Here is a 21,796-nt window from a genome sequence, read left to right on the forward strand (position 1 = left end):
AGCTGAGCTCAGCCATGTTTGCTCTTTTTTTCTCTAGAACTTCATGTCAAAATACTCTTTTTTCCTTTTTTTCCTCTCTCAAAGAGAAGTCCTGTGTCTGCTGAGCTCCACGTGCCAATATCTAGACGACTGTCTCAGTACCAAGAGCCCCATGGACGGAGCTGGGTCTGGGAACAGCAACTCACCACCATCCACAGGTACCACACTCACTGATGGTACAAAACCACCACCACCCATGGGTGACACTGTCACTGATGGTACCAAACCACCACCACTCATGGGTGACTCCCTCACTGATGGTGCCAAACCACCACCACCCATGGGTGACACCCTCACTGATGGTACCAAACCACCACCACCCATGGGTGACACCCTCACTGATGGTACCAAACCACCACCACCCATGGGTGACACCACCACTACCAGTGCATGACAGCATCACTGCTCATGTCCAACCAGCAGCACCCATGGGTGTCCATGGGTGACACCAGTACTGTCAACATGGCTGGGGCTGCTGCCACTTCAGCACATTCAGCATGTCCTGGATGAGGTACATCCTGTGTACCTCACATCCTGTGAGGTACACAAAAGGCAAAGGTAAAGAGTGAAAGGAGAGAAGAGTCCCAGTGCTGTGGGAAATCACATCCAAGGACTCAGGGGAGGAAAGTTGTCAGTGGAATGAAAACAAATTTAAACCTCCACCAAGACTGCAGAGCATAAAGTGCAGACAAAGCCATCACTGTGGGGTAATGAGCAACGTCCAGATCAGACTCTAAAAGGAGGATTCCAGCATCTGTGTGGTAAGGAGGAGCTAACAGAGGGGACAAGCAGCTCACCCTGCTCTGCAGGGCTGGGAAGGGATCCCTGAAGGCAAAGGACAATCTGCACTGGCAGGAGAAATTCAAATCAGGATGTGCTGACCCTGCAAAACCTTCTCCCCTCATTACAGTCCCTGGGTTATCCCCAGGAGGAAAGGCAACTCCAGTGAGTAAGCACTCCTGAAGTGGGACTAGAAATTATTAAACCCCAGCACTTCCCTGGGACTCTGGAGGGGGTTTCCTTCTCCTCAGCCTCCTCATGGGCTTGGAAGGCTCTCTCTGTTCCACTTGACCACCTGTACCACAGAGAGATTGCCTCCTGATGTTTTGGGTGTTTCCTATCTCACTTTCCCTTGGCAATGGGTGGGTGGCCACATCCCCCCATGCTCAGTCTGGGCACTGTCCCACAGCATGGTCCAGCCTGGGGGTACAGACAGACCCTTACCCACAGGCTTGGTGGTCCCACCACATACCTCCTCCCCTCTCCTCCCTGCCCAGACTTAGATTTCAGCACCTCAAGTTCAAGTTGCTGTTGTCAGCTGATTTTTTTACCTCCCTGTAAACTCCTGGCCTTTTCCCCCTCACAGTCGTTTTTTGTTTTGAATGTTTCCCTTGTGGGTCAAATCCCCAAAGGTTTCATTCCCTCACACATCACTTGCACAGAGCAGAAGGCCCCAAGGCAGAGCTGGAGAGGATGCTATGGACACCAGGTCCTGCCAGACTCCCCTGGGCAGAGAGGAGCTATGGGGACCCTGCTGGTGGATGATGTCTCTACTGACCTCCACCACTCCCTGCCTGCAAGGCAAACATTCCTCCTGCTGATGTCCTGGAGCACGGACAGGCAGTGACACACATCTGTGGGATCCTTCACATCCATGTCCCACTGACCCCTTCCTTACCCAGTGGGTCCTCCCCAACTGGGATAACCAAACCTACAGTGAAAAGAAGTGGTTAAAGCCACTTAACATTAAGTTAACAAGCAGTTAAGTTAACAAGCAATTAAGTCTGGAGCAGGAAGAGGCTCCAACCCCTACTAGGAGTTGGGGAAAGGGCTTTCCTGATGGAGCAGTGTCCCACCAGAGACATCCTGGACTGGTGGTACTCAGGCAATACTCTCAAAGCCAGATCCCAGGTCCTGCCCAGCCCTGGCTGTGAGGAGTGGAGACCATGGATGGCCATCAGAGCCCCAAGCTCCAGCCCTCAAAAATGGGAGAACAAAAATCCTGCATGGCCAGAGGAGCTACAATAGGATGTACTTTGTGTTAAAGGAGCCTTGGGAAGTCATGGCTGACCAGGGGGATTCACATGGCCACCACTAGCCCATGGCATGGCTGAAGAGCCCTCCAGGATGGTACAGCAGCTCCCACCCCTCAGGACATTCCCCCATCCCAGTGATGAAGTGGGAGTTCTCTGCTGGATGGTGGGGCATGGTCAGGACAGCGGGACCAGAAAGGGAAGACGTTTGTCTCCATGAGGAGGCAGAGCAGCAGGATGCCCTTGGAGATGATTCTTCTGCTACATGAATATATCAGAGGCCACAGTCAGAGCTCAGATGAGGACAGAGCTGCAGACCTCACACCTGACCCCACTCTGTGGAACTGGTACCAGCTGTGGTTCTGGTACTCAACATTAAAAGATCAGATGGGGTTTTTTGGACAGCACCCTGCATCCCTGACCCTCTCACAAGTTTACCCTCCTGGAAAGAACTGGGACCCAAATGTCTTGAAACAGAACAAAACTGTGTTTAAAGGCAATGCATTTTCCAAAGACCTCAAGATCTCCAGGATGTGTTCAGCAGGCAGGACAAGGGATGGGCACTTCCCAACACACCAGATGCTGGCAGCAATGCAGGTTTTGGTTGATAAGAATGGAAACAAAGCCCCCCTTGGAGAGAGGGTCTCCCTCTGTGCTGGTTTCAGTTCCCCAGATGAGGAGACTGTGGAGATGCAGCTGCTGGCTGCAGTATTTACATCTGGGCAGGAGGGGAGTCTCACATCCTGCACCCTGATGGGCTCATCCAGTTCCCCAGCACAATGTGCAGTGTTCAGAATCACAGAATTATTTTAGTTGAAAAGACTTTTAAGACCATCAAGTCCTAGACCAGGGTGCTCTCAGCCCATCCAACCTTCAGCACTGCCAGGGATGGGGCAGCCACAGCTTCTGGGGGCAACCTGGGGCTCAGCACCCTCACCCCAAAGGATTTCTCCTCTCCATCTCCCCTCTCCCAGCTCCAAACCCTTCCCCCTCGCAGGCTCCCATCCCTCCAGGCCCTTGTCCCAAGTCCCTCCCCAGCTTTCCTGGAGCCCCTTCAGGCACTGGAAGGTGCTCTAAGGTCTCCCCGTTGCAGCCTTCTCTTCTCCAGCCTCAACACCCCCAACTCTCTCAGCCTGGCTCCAGAGCAGAGCTGCTCCAGCCCTCCCAGCACCTCCATCACCTCCTCTGCACTGGCTCCAACAGCTCCGGGTCCTTCTGCTGATGGGGACCCCAGAGCTGGACACAGCTTTACCCCAGGGGGGTCTCCCCAGAGCAGAGCAGAGGGGACAATCCCCTCCCTGGCCCTGCTGCTCACACTCTGGGGATGCAGCACAGGACAGGGGGGGTTTGATGGCTCCTGCTCAGCTTCTCCTCACCCAACACCAGAGCAAGGATTGGATCATGAGAAGGTACCAGCTCCCAGACCTGGCAGAGGTGCCTGCAGGGCTGGGAGGAGATGATCTGCAGACAGGGTGATCCACAAGCTGCCTGGAGCTGTCTGCATCCCTGCCCCCATCCAGAACAGCTTCTCATGTCAGTCTCTGTTTGCACATCCTTTAACTACCAGTGAAGCAACCGATCCCCCACCAAGGCACATCTGCTCCGAGTCCATGTTACAACAAGGAGAAAAAAAAAATAAAAATGACACCTTCAGTTATATAAACCAATAAAGACTGCCTGGTTTGGTTTGCCTCTGTTGCTAGCCAGCAAGCTCCCCACTGGGTTAAAGACTGGTGAGGTGACATCTGCTTAAAAAAAAAAATGTCAAGAGTGAGGAGAAGAAAACCAGGTAAAAAATGACAGGGAGTGCTGGATGCATCTGGGAGCCAGAGGAAAGAGTCCCCCCCGAGGGTCCCCAGGACCCCTGTGTGGGCACTGCAGAGGCTGTAGCTGCAGGGATGGAGGGACAGCAGGCAGCAGGGGATGGTGGCAAAGGACAGGAGGCCAGGGGCTGAGGGCAGCTGTCTCCATCTCTCTGAATCAGGAGATGGCAAAGTTAACTCTGCCCCCTTGTGCATCTCCATCATGATACAGCCCGTGCCTGGGTGACATGTGCTGCTCTCCTCCACCTCCCAGCCCAGCACACACCACCCGTGTCACCTCCCCGTGTCACCCCCCCGTGACAATCAGGATGGAGCTATGGATCCCCCCCGACAGAACAAGATGGGGAAGTATCTCCCTGTGCCTCCCGAAGTCTGCAGCCCTGGGTCTGTAACAGCATCAGCCAGAAGGCTCTGCTGAGGACAGCACTACTCTCCAGCTCTGCCAGCTCAGAATTCATGACTCATCCTGCCCCAAAGGATGGGGCTTGTTTTAGAAGCCACATGCCTCTCCTCTAAATGTGAGCTGGCAAAAAAAAAAAGCTGGAGCATTCCTCAGCTCTGGCATCTGATCTTCCCAAGGAAAACATTTAATTCTTGCCCCTACAATTAAACCAGAGCCATCCATAATCACTGGAACCCCAGAACCAGGACAGGGCAAATCTTCAGCACAGAGGGCATCTCTCCCCAGCCTGGCTTATAAAGTGCAGAATTTCTATTCTACCTGCCTGAGTGCATTTATTTATCTCTGCCATGGGTGGTTTGCACTTGGTAAAGAAAAAAAAAAATCAGGTGTACGATGGCAGAGTTAACCAACACCAGGACATTCAGCTGGGACCTGCAGACAAGGAGCTGTACTCTGCAGTCCCCACTGACCCTCCCAAGGACCCCTGAAATTGTCCCCCCACACTGATGTGTTCTCACTGGGAAAGTGCCCAGCGTGCAGAATGACACAGAACCAGAGAATTATCCCTGAGGCTGGAAAGGACCTCTGAGATCATACAGTCCAGCCTCAAAGCAGGACCAAAACACCCAGGAGTATAAACCCTGCAGCAGATCCAAGGAGCACAAGCACCCCTGACCCCATCCCCAGTGTGCCCAGTGACACCCCCTGACCACCAAATACCTCCTGGTGCTGGGGGCACCTCCTGAGGCTCAGCACTGCAGAAGCTCTGCTGCTCTCTCCTGACTCCCTGTGGATGGGGACCACTCTCTGGGGGCTGCAGAGACAACATGAGGATCTCTCCTTCCCTTTTCATGGGTGGGAGGGAAATGTCCCCCCGTGGGGAGCAGGGTTACACACTGCAACACAGCTCCAGTGCTTTCTGAAACACCCAGACCAGCCTCTGCTCCTCAGGGGTATCAGAGTTGGAAGAATCATACAATAATTTGGGTTGGAAGGGACCTCTCAGGGTCACCCCATCCCAACCCCTGCAGTATCAGGGACACCCTCATTAGATCAGGGTGCTCAGAGCATCCTCAAGCCTCACCTTGAACATCTCCAGGGATGAGGCCTCAATCACCTCCCTGGGCACCCTGTGCCATTGTTCCACCACCCCTATGGTGAAGAACTGGTTCCTAGTATCCAGTCTAAACCTACTCTTCTCTAATTTGAAGCCATTGCCATCCTGTCACTGCAGACCCTTTCAAACAGTCCTTCTACAGCCTCTGGGGACCTCCAGAGATCACCTAGACTCGAAGAGGTCCTGGCTCTGGACACCAGGTCACACCAAAGGTCCCCAGCTGGGCTGTGACCACCAAAACCAGACCAAACCCCACAGCAGCAGATGGTGATGGGTAATGTTGGCAGCTCCCAGCACCCCCCCACACACATCTGTCCCACCAAAAAACCCAGCAACCCAGAATTCACCCCTCCCAGGTGCCTCCCAGACCCAGAAGAGCCCCAAACCCTCTCCCTGTACCTTCATCCCTCTTGCGCTTGTTGCTGTCGGTGCCAGGGGAGGCGATGCCCAGGATCCCACTGATGGAGTAGGATGACCCAGCTGAGTCGGTGCTGACAGAGGACACCTGGGTCACAGACCCCGTGGAGGCTGCAAGACAATACCAGGGGGTCAGCAGCAGGACAACACCCACCTGAAAGCCACCGCTACCCTCCCCAGGGACAGACCCCCTCCCGCAGGCAGGACCACCCAGCACAAGGGGTTTGGGCTTGGGGAGCCACTGCCTCCAGCCAGGGAAGACCCCCAGAGAGATGGGGGTGCCCAGGGACAAGACAGGGCTAGGAGGCTCCTCAAAGTATGAATTAAATCCCCTTGGTTTTGGCAGAGCCCTGGGGAAAGGGTGGTGGCTGTGTCCAGGGGTCACTGATCCGAGCCAGGAGGAGCCTGAAGATGCCACCAGGGCAGGGGACACCAGGGTGACACTGCAGGGTCCAGGGCCACCACCACCTTTATCACCCAGCAGCCACGCCCATGTTGACACATCCCTGATGTGTCCCACAGGAGGAACAAGACCTGTATCCTCTGCTTGTTCTGCTCAAGGAGAGACAGCCCCTCAGACACACAGCACAGGGGGGACCTGAGACACAAACAGCCCCTGGGAGGGATAAGGAGCCCTCGCTGGCCTGGGACACCCCCAGGGACCCACCAGAGACCCTCCAAGGACCCCTACAGGGACCCTCCAGAGACTTCTAGAGAGATAACCCAGGGACCCTCACACAGACCCTTCCAGGGACACTCCAGTCACCCTCCCAGGGATGCTCCAAGGACCCCCCCATAGACCCCCTTCTAGAGACCCCTCCAGAGACCCTTCCCTGGAGCCCTCCTCCAGCACCACCTGCCTCAGGAGCAGCTCTGCTGGGCTGCTGCTGAATTAAAGTTTGGGGAAAAGTTTTGCTACCTCTTCACTCAAGACTGCAAGTGCACAAAGAATTATGGAAGGGATGGTTGATAGATGAAAAAAAACCACATTCAAAACTACTTACTGACTAATGATGCAGAAAATGTTATGAATAAGTACCCCTTTCTTGATTTATTACTTTAATTATCTGACATTCTATAGACCCCCATTAGTGGGGGTTTTTTGGTTTAGATTTCAATTTTCTGTCTCATGGTGAAAGCTATTTATCATAATAATCAGTAAAATTCAAAACCTTTTAGCAGTATTTATAAAATTCATTTACTATGTTCAGCCCTTGGAGAATGACAAAGAAGGCGCATTAGCACGTGTGCTGAAGTGTTTTATGCAGAATTATCTGTCCATAAGAATGATTAAAAGTTCTTTAGAATATTTGTAACCTATTATGCTTTTTTTTATTTAATATTAAAAAAAAAAAAAAAAAAAAGTTTTCCTTACCTATGCTGTGACTGGAGGCTGGGACCTGCTGATTGGGTGGCTGCTGCACCTTGGTCCTTATGATCCTGAAAAGAAACACCAGCTTAGCGGCAAGCACACAGTCACAGGGGGGTTCAGACACTATTTTTATTTTTATTTTTCATTTCAGGACACCTACATCAAGGCCTACATCACCTTTCTGTGCACAGTCACCCACTGAAAGGTGGGAGCTTTTACCCTCACCCCAGACAGGGACAGCACTCGGCTGAAGGGCTTGGACACCTCTGAAAAAAAGAAACCCCTTGGCCAAATTAATATTAAAATAAAAACGTGTCAGATTAAATGCTGCTCTTAAAAGCTGAGTAACTGCATGGCTGTCGCTGGGACAGCCTCTGCTCTGATTCAAAATGAAGGCAATCAGGGAAATTTTGAAGATGATCCAGGAGGCACGCTGTGTCCTGCAGGACAGCAGGCAGGGGGCTGGGGGGATGCTCTGCCAAGTGCTCATCCACTGATGCACCGTGAGAAAAGGGAAAGAAGAAGGAAAAGAGGAAAGAAAGAAGGCATCTGAAACACCTTCTGGGGGTACAGAGTTCTGCTGGAAGGAGGCTTGCTTGTCACTGGTTGTGCAGCAGTCCCAAGCCCCTCTCCTCTCCTCACCTAACAAACCTTCTCCTGTTTCTGATCTTGGGAGAGAGGAGACTGAGCTGGGGCTGCCACAGGGATGTCCCAGGGGACACTGGCTTCAAAGTCACCCCAGGAACCACCTCAAATGGACCTGGGGACAGGTGGTGGGGGCTGGCTCTGTTATTTCACCCTTCTAAGCTGCTGGGTGTCAGACACCTCTGGTGGAGGGGGACTGCCCTGGCAGAGGGTGTCCAGACCCTTCTGACATACAAACATCTTCATCTCTAGAGGGATGGAGGGATGGAGCACTTGGAAGCAGCTGGGCAGCTCTTGGCTTATTTGAGCAAAACTAACCACAATGATTAATTAAGCCTTAATCACACAGAGTTGCTCCTGCTGCGCAAGAGTGGCCTATTATTAATATTAATTAATCTTATTAATTAATAATAATAGTTACTATTCACTCATACACAGGGGCAGCAGCTCAAATTCATCTCGAGGAAGCCCCCTTGGTCACTGGTGTGTGCCGAGCACCATCCATCCCAGGGACCCCAGCATCCCAGGGATCCAGGCAGCCACATCCCCCCCAGGGGGCAGGCTGGGCCCCAGGGACCCCTCTCCTGCCCCACAGCAGGACAGGACCATGCTGAGACATCTCAGGTGGGTTTCAGTCTGTAGGCAGCACCTCACCCATGAGCAAAGACATCCTGAGCTGGGGTCTGCACTGCTGGTGGGCAACACCCCCACCAGCACAGCCTGCAATGTACACTTAATTTTTAATATGAGGATAAAAATACACAGGCTGACACGTGGACCTACAAGGATTTAGCCTCAAAGCCTGACGTGGTTTGGTCTGGGTCTTCAGAATGTGCTCCTAGGGTGGCAAAAAAAAAAAACCCTCAATGGGTAAACTGACTGAAACAGATCAGGCTCTCCTGTAAAAAGAGATTTCACACCTTGAAGAAAAGGAAAAGATCTTTGCCACGGTCACAGGCAGATGAGAAAGAGTGAAATTTCCAGCCAGGGAACTTGGTAGTGGATCAGTAGATGGGTTTCTGATGCAGTGGCCGTGTGGGCATCACCCATGTGGAAGCACACATGGAGAGACAGAACATGGAAACTGGCTCAGCACACAACTGCAAGGTACTTAACTGCTTGTTTTGTCTAGAGCTATGGCTGCCTTTTTGCCAGGTTTTTGGGGAACACTTGAAGCCCTACTATCCACACACAGCACTGCCCTCACAGGGAGGTCTCCAGCAGACTGCTGCAGGGGCAGAGTTGTCCCTTGGTCACCCGAGGTCAGCAGGAGCAGCGCTTTCCTTCTCTTTTCCTGGTGTCCACATTTTATTTTTTTTTTAACCCTTCTGGAAACTAAAAGCACCATGTCCACAGGGTTGGTGGAGCCTCCATGAGACAGAAGGTCCCAGGCAGCTTCCTGACCTGCTCTTGCTCTTAAAAACACGGGAAGGTTGGACTCAAAACTGGGGCAGACAGCAACAGAGCTCTGCAAACACTGGGAACTGGGAACCCACTCGGGCTCCTCTGAGGAGCAGCTCCGTGAATGCAAATCAGGCTGGGATAGCCAATAGCAGAATATTGCATTGATATATTTCATGTTCAGGGACACAGATAGAACTCTATGGATAGATGCATTCAAAGAATTTGCATGCAGTTGCACAAGTGAAAACCATCTCACCAGGGTGGTGAGGTCAAAGCCCAGCCTGGAGCTTCCTCCAGAGGAAAAATGGAAGGAATCTGCTTGCCAGGAGCATAGGTGTGTGTGAGGCTGCCCAAGTGCTCTCCCTTTCGAGTATTAATCCTTTATTATCCGTGTGGAGGGATGGAGACATAACAGAGTGTTTCACTGTGGTTCAACACCAGCTCTAGAAGTCCTTCGACTCAGAGGGAAGTGAGCAAGCAGAGATTGTGCAACTGAAATGGTTTGAGAAGGTGAGAGCAAAACCCCCAGAGGTCCTGCTATACTTTTAGAAAAGCAATTCAAGGCCACTTAAGTGCATCCATCTAACCACGAGACAGCCACAGCACTGGGAAGCTACCGACCGAATCCCTCCGGTGGGGTTCAGCATCCAGCACGGTGCTGGTCACCTCCAGGACAACTGAGGGGGCATCAGGACACAAGTGCTTTGGGCCCCCTCCTTCTCCAGGCACCCCCCACTCACCTGTCTGTCCCATGGGGCAGCATGACCCACCTGGGCAGGACTGAGTCCTCACTGGGACCATGACCAGCAAGGACTGTGACCCAGGGGTTGGGGGAAGGAGGAAAAGAAGCAACGGCAGCAGCAAAACCTGCCCGCTCCTTGGAAATGTCCATCCTCTGTGAGACAAGGATGTGCCCAGCCCTAAACTCATCATGTAACCACAGGGACCTCTGCCAGCACACAGGTCCCACTGAGAAGGAGCCCCCAGCCCCCTCGTTGGGAGCAGCATCCCCCCGGGGCTGTACCTGTTGATGGAGCTGACGCTGGGCACCGTGTCGTTGTCACAGACGCGCTCGGCCAGGAGCCGGTCCCTGATCTCCCAGGCAAACATGGTGGGGTTTTGGCGCTTGTACTCGGCGATTTTCTCCACAACTTTGGGCGTGGCAACCTTTGGTTTGGATCCTCCGATCACTCCAGGCTTGATGCTCCCAGTTTCATAATACCTGGGGCAACAACACCCAAAACAGAAGCTCAGTTTATCGTGCCGAGGCAGAGAAGGCGCCCACAGCTTTACAGAGAACATCATTCCCAGGTAACCAAACCCCAGCGAAACCCTGAGATACATCTTCACTTCCACATACACATTTTCTGCCCTTGTAGTGCTTTATCACCTAACAGATTAACTTATAGTAATTGGAACTGGGCCTTGGGATACGATGTATATTTTTTCTGTAATAGCAAGACAAAAGAAACAATGCAAGATTAAAGGGCAAGCCGAAATCCAAAATTAACTGAAAATGCATGTTATTAATCAGTGGCACTGGCAATAATAGAAACAAATCACAGCAAGGACCACTTTTTGCAGTGGACTCTTTGTAGTAAATTACTGTTTCCACAGAAATTCTCTGTCATTAATATCTACGGCTGGTTATGGTTTCACAGGGTAATGAAGGCCAGGGATTGTATTTTATTTGCATCTCTGGTGTAAATATGCTGGCATATCCTTTTTTCCATGTCACAGATTTAAGATGTATATGATATCTTCAATAGTATCTTTCATAATGATTTATTTTAGCATCATGTTTTTAGCAGTTTCAATCAGGAATTTCAAGGAAAAGGGAGCTGCCCATGTTGTGGAGGGGTCCAACCAAGGTGGGGGGTGATTTCTGTGCTTGGTCCCATGTCCCTGCTTGGGGACAGCACCATGACCCACACCAGCAGCTCAGCTGATGCCAGGCTGGGAGAGGTGGAAGAGTGGGTCCCAAACCCACTGATACCCCTGTGTTTCTTCACGTGTAAATCACAGCAGGGCCACTGCTGTTTGCAGCATTGGGGTAACACATCCCAGCTGACACCCTGAGCCCCACAAGTCTCTCCTTATCAACAAACAAAGCCTCCAACACTCCACTAAGAGCACATGTCCTGTCTTCTGTTTGGGAAAACAGAACACCCAGAGAGCCAGAATGGGCCCACGCTCCTCTGTCAGGGAGTGCAGTTCACAGACCCTCTCCTGGCCATGCACTTCTTTCTGTCTTGAGAATTGTCTCATGAACAGGTGAAAAATCTGACCTGGCACATCCCTTCCCAGAGAACAGAGCCTTTCAACCAGCTTCCCACCCAGCTGCACACTCAAACGTGTCCACTCACTGCCCTGTGCCTGTTTTCTAGCAGGAAGCTCAGAAAAGACTCCCAAAGCAAGAAGACCACTTATTAATATATTTTCTCTGCAGCTACTTGACATACCCACTATACGAAAAAAAAGAAAAAAAAATATGTTTTTTTTTAAATTATTCCCCATTCTTTCTGTGGTGAGCAGAGCACAAGCTGCTCAGCCAAAGCCTGTGTCTCTGCAGCATGCAATGACCTCCATCAGATTCCTGCCAGGCTATCAGTTTTCCCTCTTTCTGGGAGAGCTCTGCATGCAGGGGCTGAAATTCCCTTCTGACACCGTGCTGCCTGTGCAGCTTTTCAGATACTCTGGGTTCAGATGTGGACCCAGATCTCCTGCCGCCAGGAGCCGCTCCGGCGATGCCAGTAACGGGGAGAGTCAAGTGCCAGGGATGGATCACCCTCCTGGTGTCCCTGGCAGCAAGATTCAAGTCCTCCCGTGTTCCCCAAGGACATGACAAAATTATGAAATACTCAGACCAAAAAAGTCCCAAGCCCTTGCACCCCTGTCCCCAAACCCAAATGAGGCTGCTGGTACCTGCCCTGCGCAGGGGGTGCAGGGGAAGCAACACAATACCATTAATGCCACCAGAAACAAACCCACAGTTCCCTTCACCCCAGTCAAAATCACACATCTCAACAAACATTCCTGAGCATCTCTCTCCAGCAGTGCCCAGCAGCCGAGGAAGCCAGGGCCATGCAAGCCAGGAGGTGTTTCCCCACCCTTGGCAGAGCTGTGATGGCAAAGGCACCACATGGGGGACAAGCCCCCAGACCCTCCAGGCAGCAGGACCCACACTCCCACCCCGCCACCCCCAGCCCTGCCGAGGCACAGAAGGGGCCGTCCTGGCACGGGGGGTGCAGAATTGGGCCCAGACCCCCCCTGTGGGCAGTGGCAGAGGATGTCTCCACTGCCACCTCCCTTCTCTGGTGGACTCAGTGGCAGCTCAGGGGATGCAGAGCATGGGCACCCCTGCTCCAGGCTCCATTTTAAAGGCAAGGATGGCTGCAGTCGGCTTCATTTCATGCACATCAGGTCCAGGCCTCCTCCTCCCAGCAAGGTCCCAGTGCAGGTGGGGAGTGGGCACCCTTGCAATAGCCTCCTCTGAGGGCCAGAAGCTTCCCTTCACCCTGCAACTGCAACTGCCCCAGCATGGTTTTTAAGGCTGTATGGAGGGCTGGAAAATTCTGACCATAAAATTCCAAATGTAAGGGTTAATGATCAGGATTCACGTTTTCACACACATGAAAACACAGACAGACACATGCAGAGCTGCAATTACAGTGACATTTTACCCACTGTAATTATTAGTTATGAAAATAACGAGCTATGAAATTCCAATTTATTGTTGACAACTTTAATGGCAAAGCTCTGGAGCCTCCCTCCTTAGCTCTGCCCTACAGCAAACGTGTCTAACAGCAAAATCTACTCCAACTATCCGAGGTACAAACCACGGGGCACCTGCCTGGCTGGTAAACAAACTGCCCCTTCCTTGACTGAAGGCTGATCCTGGTGGGAAGTGATGCCAAGGCTCCTGCAGCCAGAGCCACCACCGGCCCCGCCACGCCAACCCCGCTGCCAACCCAGTCCCACAGACCCCGGCGGGATGGGGAAAAACCCACGGGAAGGTTCCCACTCCCAAAGAGTAAAGCCATCAGAATCCTCAAACCCACGGAGAAAGAAGGAGAGTGGCTGGCACGGAGGAAACAACTCCCCCCGCAACCAGGGCACGGGGAGACAAATCAGGAGGGTGAGCAGGAGCTGGGCAGTCAGCTGGGGAGGGGGCTGCTGAGGAGGGGGCGTCGGGAAACGGGAGCCAGGAGCGGCAAGGACAGCAGCATTTCACTGCCGAGTCAGAGCTCCAACTCGCAGCCCTTCAATGGCCATGGAGAGATCGCGGTTGCTGCTAATCCGAGCAGATCCCCCGCCCGGCACTACAAAAGGAATTGCCCTGACAGCCTGCGCAGCTATGCTGCCGCCACGGAAGCAAATTGGTTAAAAATTGGAAAAGAAATAAGATTATAAAAATAAAATAACAAATAAGAATTAAAAAGAGAAGAAAAAAATAAAGATTAAAAAAAAAAACAATAAGAAAAAATTCTGAACAATGAAGTTAACTGCCGCAGTTTAATAAATAGCTGAGGAACTAACTTTCCAGATTACAAGGGAAAACGTGTTCTTACAAAAAAAAATGGTTTTGCTAATATAAGATGCCCAAGTACCTCAGACTACTTGAAGTCCAAAACCATTTTAATGCCATAATCTGTACAAGTTTGGTTCAGTTTGGTCAGAAGAGGCAAAGGAGGAAGAACGGTATATCTGATGTGAACCTACTTCAGATTTTAAAATGAAATCAGGAAATTACACGACTTTAGACTTCATTTTCCCGGTGCCACAGTGGTTTGAGCAGCTGCAGCCTGAACAGAGAGCTGCTCCCAAAACAGCCAAAATTAGGGTGGTTTAGTAGCTACCTACGGTATTCTGTACTCTCACTAAGAATGTATTCCAGCACGAGAGTAGAAAAAAGACTGCAGAGCAGCCTGAGTGACTGAACGCACAGCAATGCTGACACAACATGCAGTGATGTGGTTGTTAAAAGGCAATCTTCTTAAGAAACCAAAAGAGTAACTTCCACAACTTCTATTTTTTTTCCCCAGTTCCCTGAAGCTGACCCCCAGATTTTTCGACTGTTCCAGGACAGAAAGGCATATTATAGACAGCAAACACACCCCACGTGGGATCTGGTGTTGGAATCACCCATGGAAAACTATAAAAGAGGCAAACCAGACACACAAAGAGTGGCACTTTTTTTTTTTTCCCCTGTATCAGGCAGATGAAGCCACGAGTGATCGGGAAGCCCCGTTCCTCACTGATTCTCTGAGGCTTCTCCTACTCTCAATTTGTTCGCAGTTTTCAATTAAAGGACCGGTACTGACAATTTTCTCTCGACGGACACAGAAGGTTTCACTGTCGCGCGTGTGTGTGTGTGTGTCCCCTCCCTTTACCTGCCAAGTATTTTGCTGACGCAGCCGTGGCTGACGCGGAGCTGCCGGGAGATGTCACAGGGCCGGACCCCTTGGTGGGCGAGCTCCACGATCCTTTGGCGAACAACATCGGGGAGGGGGCGGCCGTTCACAAAAACACCCCCCAGCTGATTCACGCCTCCATGTCCTGAAACACACAGGGGAGGGGCAGAAAGGCAGCAGAAGAGCTGTGTGAGAGTTTTGGACATTTCCACTGGGCAGAATCCCCCCATCCCATCCCAGCGCTCCTGGGTGCGGGGCATCCCCTGCCCAGCACCGCCCCAGCCTCGGGATGCTTTTCCCCGCAGCAGGGAGGCGGGTGCAGCCCCGCTGGTGCGATGCTTCTCGGCGGGGGGAAAGACCCTCCTGCAGAGGGGCAGATCCAGCCCCCGTGCCTGGGAAACGTCCAGGGGAAACCAGGCAGCCGTACCCAGCTGCCGGACGCGGGCCACTCTCCTCCCCAGGACAGTGGCCACAGCCGCCAGACTGCAAGCCCCCTGGAGCTGACCCGTGGAGAAGAGGCTCTGCCCGGGAAGCCACCCTCCCCCCGTCCCCCCCGAAAACAAGGCTGGGTGATGCCCAAGCACAGAACGGGGTGCCCCAGCGTGAAACACACGGTTTTATTTTCCAAATGCCTTAATGAAGAGCAACAACAACAACAAAACAGCAGAGAGAAATATTTGTGCTTTTATGATTTACAGCAGCCTCGGCACAGATTATGGTCCCACAAATGAAACATGAACACTCAGGCAAGCCCAGTATTATCCCTTTTCTAGCCGCTTTGCACTGTTCACCGTTAGCAAGGTGAATCATGTGTCTGGTGGGAAACGGGACCCACATTAGCAGCGAAACTCTGAAGAACATGAACATGTAATAACGCCAAGTGATGAAATTAAATGCAACCTCGTGTTGTTAATCATCCAAACTACAGAGCAGTGCAGACGCTAAAAAACAAGCAATGGGGGCAGTACGAATGTCAGTTCTGGAATGAAAATGATACAAAAAAATCTCCCTATTTGCACGGGTCTTGAACAGTACCGAACGAACTGGCAAGCCCAGCACCTCAGTATTAAAGGTTTAAAAAAAAAAAAAAAAAAAATTATATAGAACTGATATTTCTATTTAAATCTGGTCATTTCACCATTGGTAAGCTGCTGTCAAACTTTGAAAACACCTTCTAAAACTGTCAGGGCAGATAATGAATCCAGATGAAATACGTGGCTGCTGCAGCCCGTGCCAGCATCCCCATGTCGGCAGCACGGCCCGAGGAGCAGAGTGTGGCCACCTCTAACAGACCCCGGCCTGGGGGGTTCTCCAGACACTCTCAGAAGTGCCAGGCCAGAGGGGGGACCCTCAGCCACCGTGGGGACACGGGCGGGATGAAAGATGGGAGGCTGCATGCAAGGAAAGTGCGGGGTGACGGCTGTCAGCAGCTATGATGGCAAAAAAATGAGACTGTAAAGTGAGGGGGAAAGAGTGTGGTGAGAGGGAAGAGAGAAGGGGAAAGGGAAAGGGAAAGGGAAAGGGAAAGGGAAAGGGAAAGGGAAAGGGAAAGGGAAAGGGAAAGGGAAAGGGAAAGGGAAAGGGAAAGGGGAAAGGAAAAGGGAACAGAAAAGAGAGGAGAGGAGAGGAGAGGAGAGGAGAGGAGAGGAGAGGAGAGGAGAGGAGAGGAGAGGAGAGGAGAGGAGAGGAGAGGAGAGGAGAGGAGAGGAGAGGAGAGGAGAGGAGAGGAGAGGAGAGGAGAGGAGAGGAGAGGAGAGGAGAGGAGAGGAGAGGAAAGAGGAAAGAAAAAAGGAAAAGAAAGGAAAGGAAAGGGAGAAGGAAAAGAAAAGGAAAAGGAAAAAGGAAAAAGGAAACAAAAGAGAAAAGGAAAGACAGAAAGAAACATTGAAACTCGCGTTTCCTCAGGCCGATGCTGCCCGGGTCCGGGGCCTGCCCAGGCCGAGCGCACCGACCCCACCGGGGGAACAAAGGCCGGGGCCGCCGCCGTCCCTCCCGCCGCTCCGGGAACCCATCCCCAAACCCGCCACCGCCCTGCCCACCCCGGGCTCCTCTCCGTGGTCTGCCGCTCCCGGGACGGCTGCGGGCGCCCCGTCGGGCCGGGGGACTGCGAGGGGACACCGGGCTCTGTTCCCGCTGCGGAGCTGACTAAAACGGGCCGGCTGCTGCTCCGCTACCCCCTCGACAGCCCGGAGACCCCCACAGGGAGTGGGAACGGGGCGAGGATCGGGGGCACCTGCGGGTGGAGGAAGGCTCGGAGAGGTCGGCTGCAGGGAGGCCGGGACAGCAGAAGACGAGCCTTCCGCGGGGGGCCGGTCCACCCCCTGCCCGCCTCGCTGCCCCCCGGGGCCGGGGGGTCAGGGACCCGGCAGAGCTCGTGTCCGTGCCAGAAAGGGCTGAGCCTCGGTTCGGGACGTCCTTGGCCTCCGCTTCCCGGCTGAGCCCCCGGCCCCGCGCCCCCGGCTCTCCGTCCCTCGCCTGACAACGAGGACCGCGTCTCCATGTCCCCGTCCCAACCCCCGGGGCAAGCAGCGGGTCCGGGGGTTCGGTGGCAGATAACGCCGGGGGCTCCCCCGCCGCGGCCAGCGCCAGAGCGAAGTCAGGAGCGTTTTGGTTTTCTGTTTTGGGGTTGTGGGTTTTTTTTGTCTTTGTTTTGATTTTGTTTGGTTTGGTTGTTTTTGTTGGTTGGTTTGTTTGTTTGTTTTGGCTTGGTTTTCTGGGGTTTTTTTTTCCTTCTGTTTTACCCTAAATTCCTGCAGCAGGTTTGGGTTTCGCAGCACGCGGAGCGGCTGAAACCCACCTCTGCTGCTCCCCGTGGGGGCTCCATCCCCGTGGGGCCGGGGCGGGGGTAGGGACTTTGGGAGCGGCGGGGGTCTGCGGCCCCACACACCTCCACCGGGAAGTTTTCCTTCGAAAAAACACGGTGTTTTGGGTCAATGCCGAGAGATAAATTAACGCGGGTTGAACACGCGGCGTTGTAGCGGGGTCTGTGTGTCTATAAGGGGCGGTGGGGGTGTTCCGCTTTCAGGGGGGCGGCAGAAGCTCTGCCCCCGACTGCTGCCCCCGCCCCGGACACCCCTGGCATAAGGAACGAGAGATGAAGGGGTAGAGGGAGAGGGGTGGGGATTGGGGAGAGTTCGGCAGGCAGCCCCAGCGCCGGACGGGTTATTCTGCAAACAAATTTCTTTTTTAGCTTTAAAAAGGGTTGCGGGTGGACCAGGAAATGAGATTAGTTCTACCTTAAATTTCCTCGCAAATCTCTCGCCGTAATGCAGCGTTTAACTCACCGTGAGAGAAGATGTCATTTCACATAACACTGTGCTAATGGATAAGTCTTCCCCGACCTCTCAAGCACAACAAATCCCAGGCAAGCCCATCGCGCACGACCTGTTAACCAGTTCTTGCTGCCCGCCGCGGAGCTGCCCGAGCAATCGTTACGCTTTTCTTCGGGTGGTTAAAAAAAGAAAAACAAGTCCCCCCCCAAGAAAAAAAAAAAAATTCCAGCCGCGCTCCGTGTCTTTCCAATTTTAATTTTTTTTGCTTTTTTTGTCTGTTTGTTTGGGGTTTTTTGTTGATTTTGTTTAACGAGTATCAAAATCTTGAAATAGAGTGAAAATGTGTCAAAGCAAACTTTTCAGTTCGTTGGAAATACCGGGCGGCTGTCTTCCTAAAGTATCGAATTAAGGAAAAGCACGAACAAACAAACAAAAAAAATTCAGGTATCTATCCATAATCACGCATGCATATACGCAGATATTTACACACACAGAGTTCGGCGTGTGTAGATATCGATGTGTATATTTAAATACAGGACTACATCGCCTTTTCCTCCACGGGAAGATCAGCCCCGCAGCATCCCCGTCCGTTAACCGGCAAAACCGTCCCCGCGGTGCCACCACCCTTCCCGAGGGTCCCGGACAATCTGTCCGGAGCCCCCGGAGCCCCGGGGGCCGGCGGGGAGGTGGGGGAGCCCCGTCCGCGATCGCACCGTGTCAGAGAAGTTGAACTGGCAGCCTACTTACTATGCATTGCTGCAAACGGGTCGTGCTTACAGTGTATTTCCATCGGAGCGGTCCGGGCCGCGGCGGCCTCGCCGAGCACCTTCTCGATTCGCCGCCGGGGTTGGGGGGCAGGGGAGAAACGGGGGCCAAGGAAACAGCCGGACACCGCCCAAAAAAAAAAAAAAAAAAAGCCCAAAACAAAATAAAAAGCAATAATTTTTTTAAAATTAAAAAAGAAAAAAAAGGGAAAAAAGGGGAAAAAAACCCCAAAAATACCCACCAAAAAAACACAAAAAAACCACCGCCAAACCGCGAAAAGTCCCGAGGAGAGCGGGGTGTCGGTATCCGACAGCGCCTGCCGAGCCCGGGCTCCCCGCGCCGCTCGCAGCCTCCGGTGGTTCCGTCGGGGGGTCTCGGAGCGGCCGCCCCGCGCTGCGCCTCCACCCCCGGCCGCTTCCCGGTCGGCGGCACTCGCTCCCCGGGCCTCGTCGTCGGCGCTGGGCGGGGGTTTCGGTCCGTCGGCCCCGGCGCTCCCCGCCCGACGGCTCTTTGTGCTGCCGGCGGCTGCGCGGCGGCAGCGGCGGCCGGGGCGGGGGGCGGGCGCCCCGTCCGCGGGGCTCGGTCCCGGGGCGGCGGAGGGCTCCGCCCGTGCCGCCCCCCAGCCGCGGCAACCGGGCGGGGCGGCGGTGGGAGAGGGGAGCGGCGGGGGAAGGTGTGCGGAAGGGCGGGGAAGCGGGGCAGGGGGGGGGGGCTGGCAAAAAGAAGGGGGGCGGGGGGGGGGGATGGGTTATCCTCGCCTCGCTACGGGTCGCCCCGTCAGCGTTCGCCGTCCGATCCGGGTCGCCGTTCGCCCATCGCCCCCCTAAGCCGGGCCGAGGGGCTGGGGCCGCCGCAGCCCCCTCCCCACCCGCCTGGCTCGGGCGGTGAGCCCGGCTCGCTGCCGGCCCCGCGGCGGGCGGCGGGGGGTTGTGGCGGGCGGCGGGGGCGGGACGGGGCGGGGTCCCGAGAGCGGTGGACGCCCCCGGGACCCCCGGACCGAACCCCCCCTCACCTCCCCTCTCTTCCTCTCCCCTCCCTAAAGCCGCCCCCTCCCCACTCACTGCCTCGGGGGGGGCGGAGCTTCAGCACCGCGCGGCTGGACAGCGGCGGGGAAAGGGGGCGGGGATTGCGCCTGTCACTCAAAGACCTTCGACCAATCGCAAAAGTTAACTCGACGGGTGGCGACGATGCCAATTGGACAGCGGAGGGCCAATCAGGGGGAAGGGGCGGGGACAAGGGGACTCACCCGGGTTGGGGGGGTCCGACGGGGCGGGGACGGACCCTGGAGGGCTGCGGGGGGGGGGGGCTGCCGGGTGACCAGTGGGCTACCCAGCAGCGCCCCCCGGAGCCCCCCGGGGTCGTTGGACCCGTCCTGGTGCCTTTAGGCCCCCCCGACGGCACCCGGCTCCGTAATGCGGGCCCACCGCCCCCGGGTGTGAGCCCCCCGCCCCGCTATGCCTTTGTGGGGTCTGGGGGGCGGCAGTGCTGGGCTGAGACCCCCTCTGGACGGCGGTGGGGGTCGGGTGAGCGCGGGACGAGTTTTCGTTGAAGGCGAAACTCTCCCAAAACGAGGGGTCGGGGGCAGGAACGGTGGGGGGCTTCCCGCCATGCCGGGGCATGGGCAGTGCGGGTTGTTCCCCGCATCGTCTCGGAACCAGGGGTCGTCGGGCATGAGGGAGACCCCCGGGGTTGGGGGAAAGGAATACGGGAGAGGTGCCCGGTGCCGTGGAGAGGGTCGGCACTCTTCCTTGCCTTCGCCCCCCCCCCCAACCCAGACGGTGAAGCCCCCCGGCCCGACACCCCGCAGGGGTGCGGGAGCCCCCGCTTCCCGTCCTGCCCTCCCGCCGCTCCCGGCCCCTCCGCCCCCACTGCCAGCCATAAAAATGCTTTTATCGATTAAACGATTATTCAGGCGATTTAACTAATAAAAGGTCCCATCGATCGCTTCGGAATTGCATTCCGACACCTTGCCCGCCACCGCGACCGACACCGGCCCCACGGACACGGTCCCCGAGGGGGCTGCCTGGACCCCCCCAGCCCACCCGTCGAACCAAGCCCGAGGCTATGCGCCGACAGACAAGTCGGACGGGACGACTTGGTGGGACACGGGGGTCTCACGGCCACCGTAGGCCCCTCGGGAGCCGGCATCACAACCCGAACCGGCCCGGTCCACGCATGACCGGCCGCAGCGGGAGGTCTCGGCGGACCCCAGCCCCAAGTCCCACCTGTGCGGCCGGTCCGGGGGGTCGCGTAGGTTTTCTCCAACTCCATCCGGCTGTTCAGAACTCGGGGAACGGACAGAGAGGAAAAGTTTCCACGGCGGTTTGTTATCTCCTTCCTTTTCGCCCTTTTCTTTTCTTTTCTTGTTTTTTTTTTTTTCCTTCTCGTCTCTCGTAGTATCTTTTCTCCTCTCTCTTTTTCTTTCTTCTTTTTTCTCTCTTCTATTTTTCTTCTTTCTTTCCTCTCCTACCTTATATTTTCCTTTTATTTTTCCTTTTATTTTATTCTTTTTCTTGTTTTCGTTTCTTTTTTTTCCTGTCTTTTATTTTCTTCCTTTTCTTTTTTTTTTTTTTTTTTTTTTTTTTTTTTTTTTTTGAGGGGCTCTCTCAGGTTGGAATAATTCAACTCTTCCGCTCCCCGCCGAGCTTTTGCAGCTGATCACTGAGCTGAAACTAAACGTTTTAGGTGGAAAAAAAGCCTCTGAAGGAACCGTGAAATGATTAAGAAACTAAAGAGCTCCTCGCCATGTGAGATCATGTCCTGTTCTCTAAAACATCACAAGATGTCCCCAGACGCAGCCAAAACCCAAGAAAACTCTGACATCTGTTGTAGAAGGAATCAAAGTTTTGCTCGCAACCAGCCGCCCCCCGAGCGCTCCGCGGCGGCACCGGCAGCATCGGCGGCAGCACCGGCACCGCCTCCCGCAGCCCCAGCCCCTCAACAGCTTCTTTTCAGCAGAACCGACTTCCCCTTCCTTCCCCTCCCCGGCCCAGGGGGTGAGGCTGCAGCCCCAGGGACGCTTTCACCGCCGGGACGGGGCCGTGCCCGCCTCTCTGTTGGGGGGCGGCAGAGAGACCCCCGAACCTCACACA

The 21,796-nt window shown here is 54.3% G+C and overlaps 1 protein-coding gene across 7 annotated transcripts in view; it reads right to left on the reverse strand.

The window, feature by feature from the left end:
- PAX5 (paired box 5) overlaps positions 1-20,975 on the reverse strand; it is a 109,511-nt gene extending 88,536 nt beyond the window's left edge. For 3 of the 7 annotated variants that reach the window (XM_030467255.1, XM_030467257.1, XM_030467254.1), the window contains exons 1-5: positions 20,930-20,975; positions 14,647-14,812; positions 10,278-10,475; positions 7,208-7,272; positions 5,815-5,943 (exon numbers count right to left, since the gene is read on the reverse strand). In XM_030467255.1, the coding sequence (XP_030323115.1) occupies positions 5,815-5,943; positions 7,208-7,272; positions 10,278-10,475; positions 14,647-14,812; positions 20,930-20,975 (604 nt within the window). Of the gene's footprint in view, positions 1-5,814; positions 5,944-7,207; positions 7,273-10,277; positions 10,476-14,646; positions 14,813-18,686; positions 18,730-20,929 lie in introns of those variants that run through there. The other 4 variants (XM_030467256.1, XM_030467258.1, XM_030467260.1 and 1 more) reach the window with 3 other exon arrangements.
- Between the last annotated feature and the right edge of the window lie 821 nt (positions 20,976-21,796).

The sequence above is a fragment of the Calypte anna genome, chromosome Z (genome assembly GCF_003957555.1).
Source record: "Calypte anna isolate BGI_N300 chromosome Z, bCalAnn1_v1.p, whole genome shotgun sequence".
Lineage (NCBI taxonomy): Eukaryota > Metazoa > Chordata > Aves > Apodiformes > Trochilidae > Calypte > Calypte anna.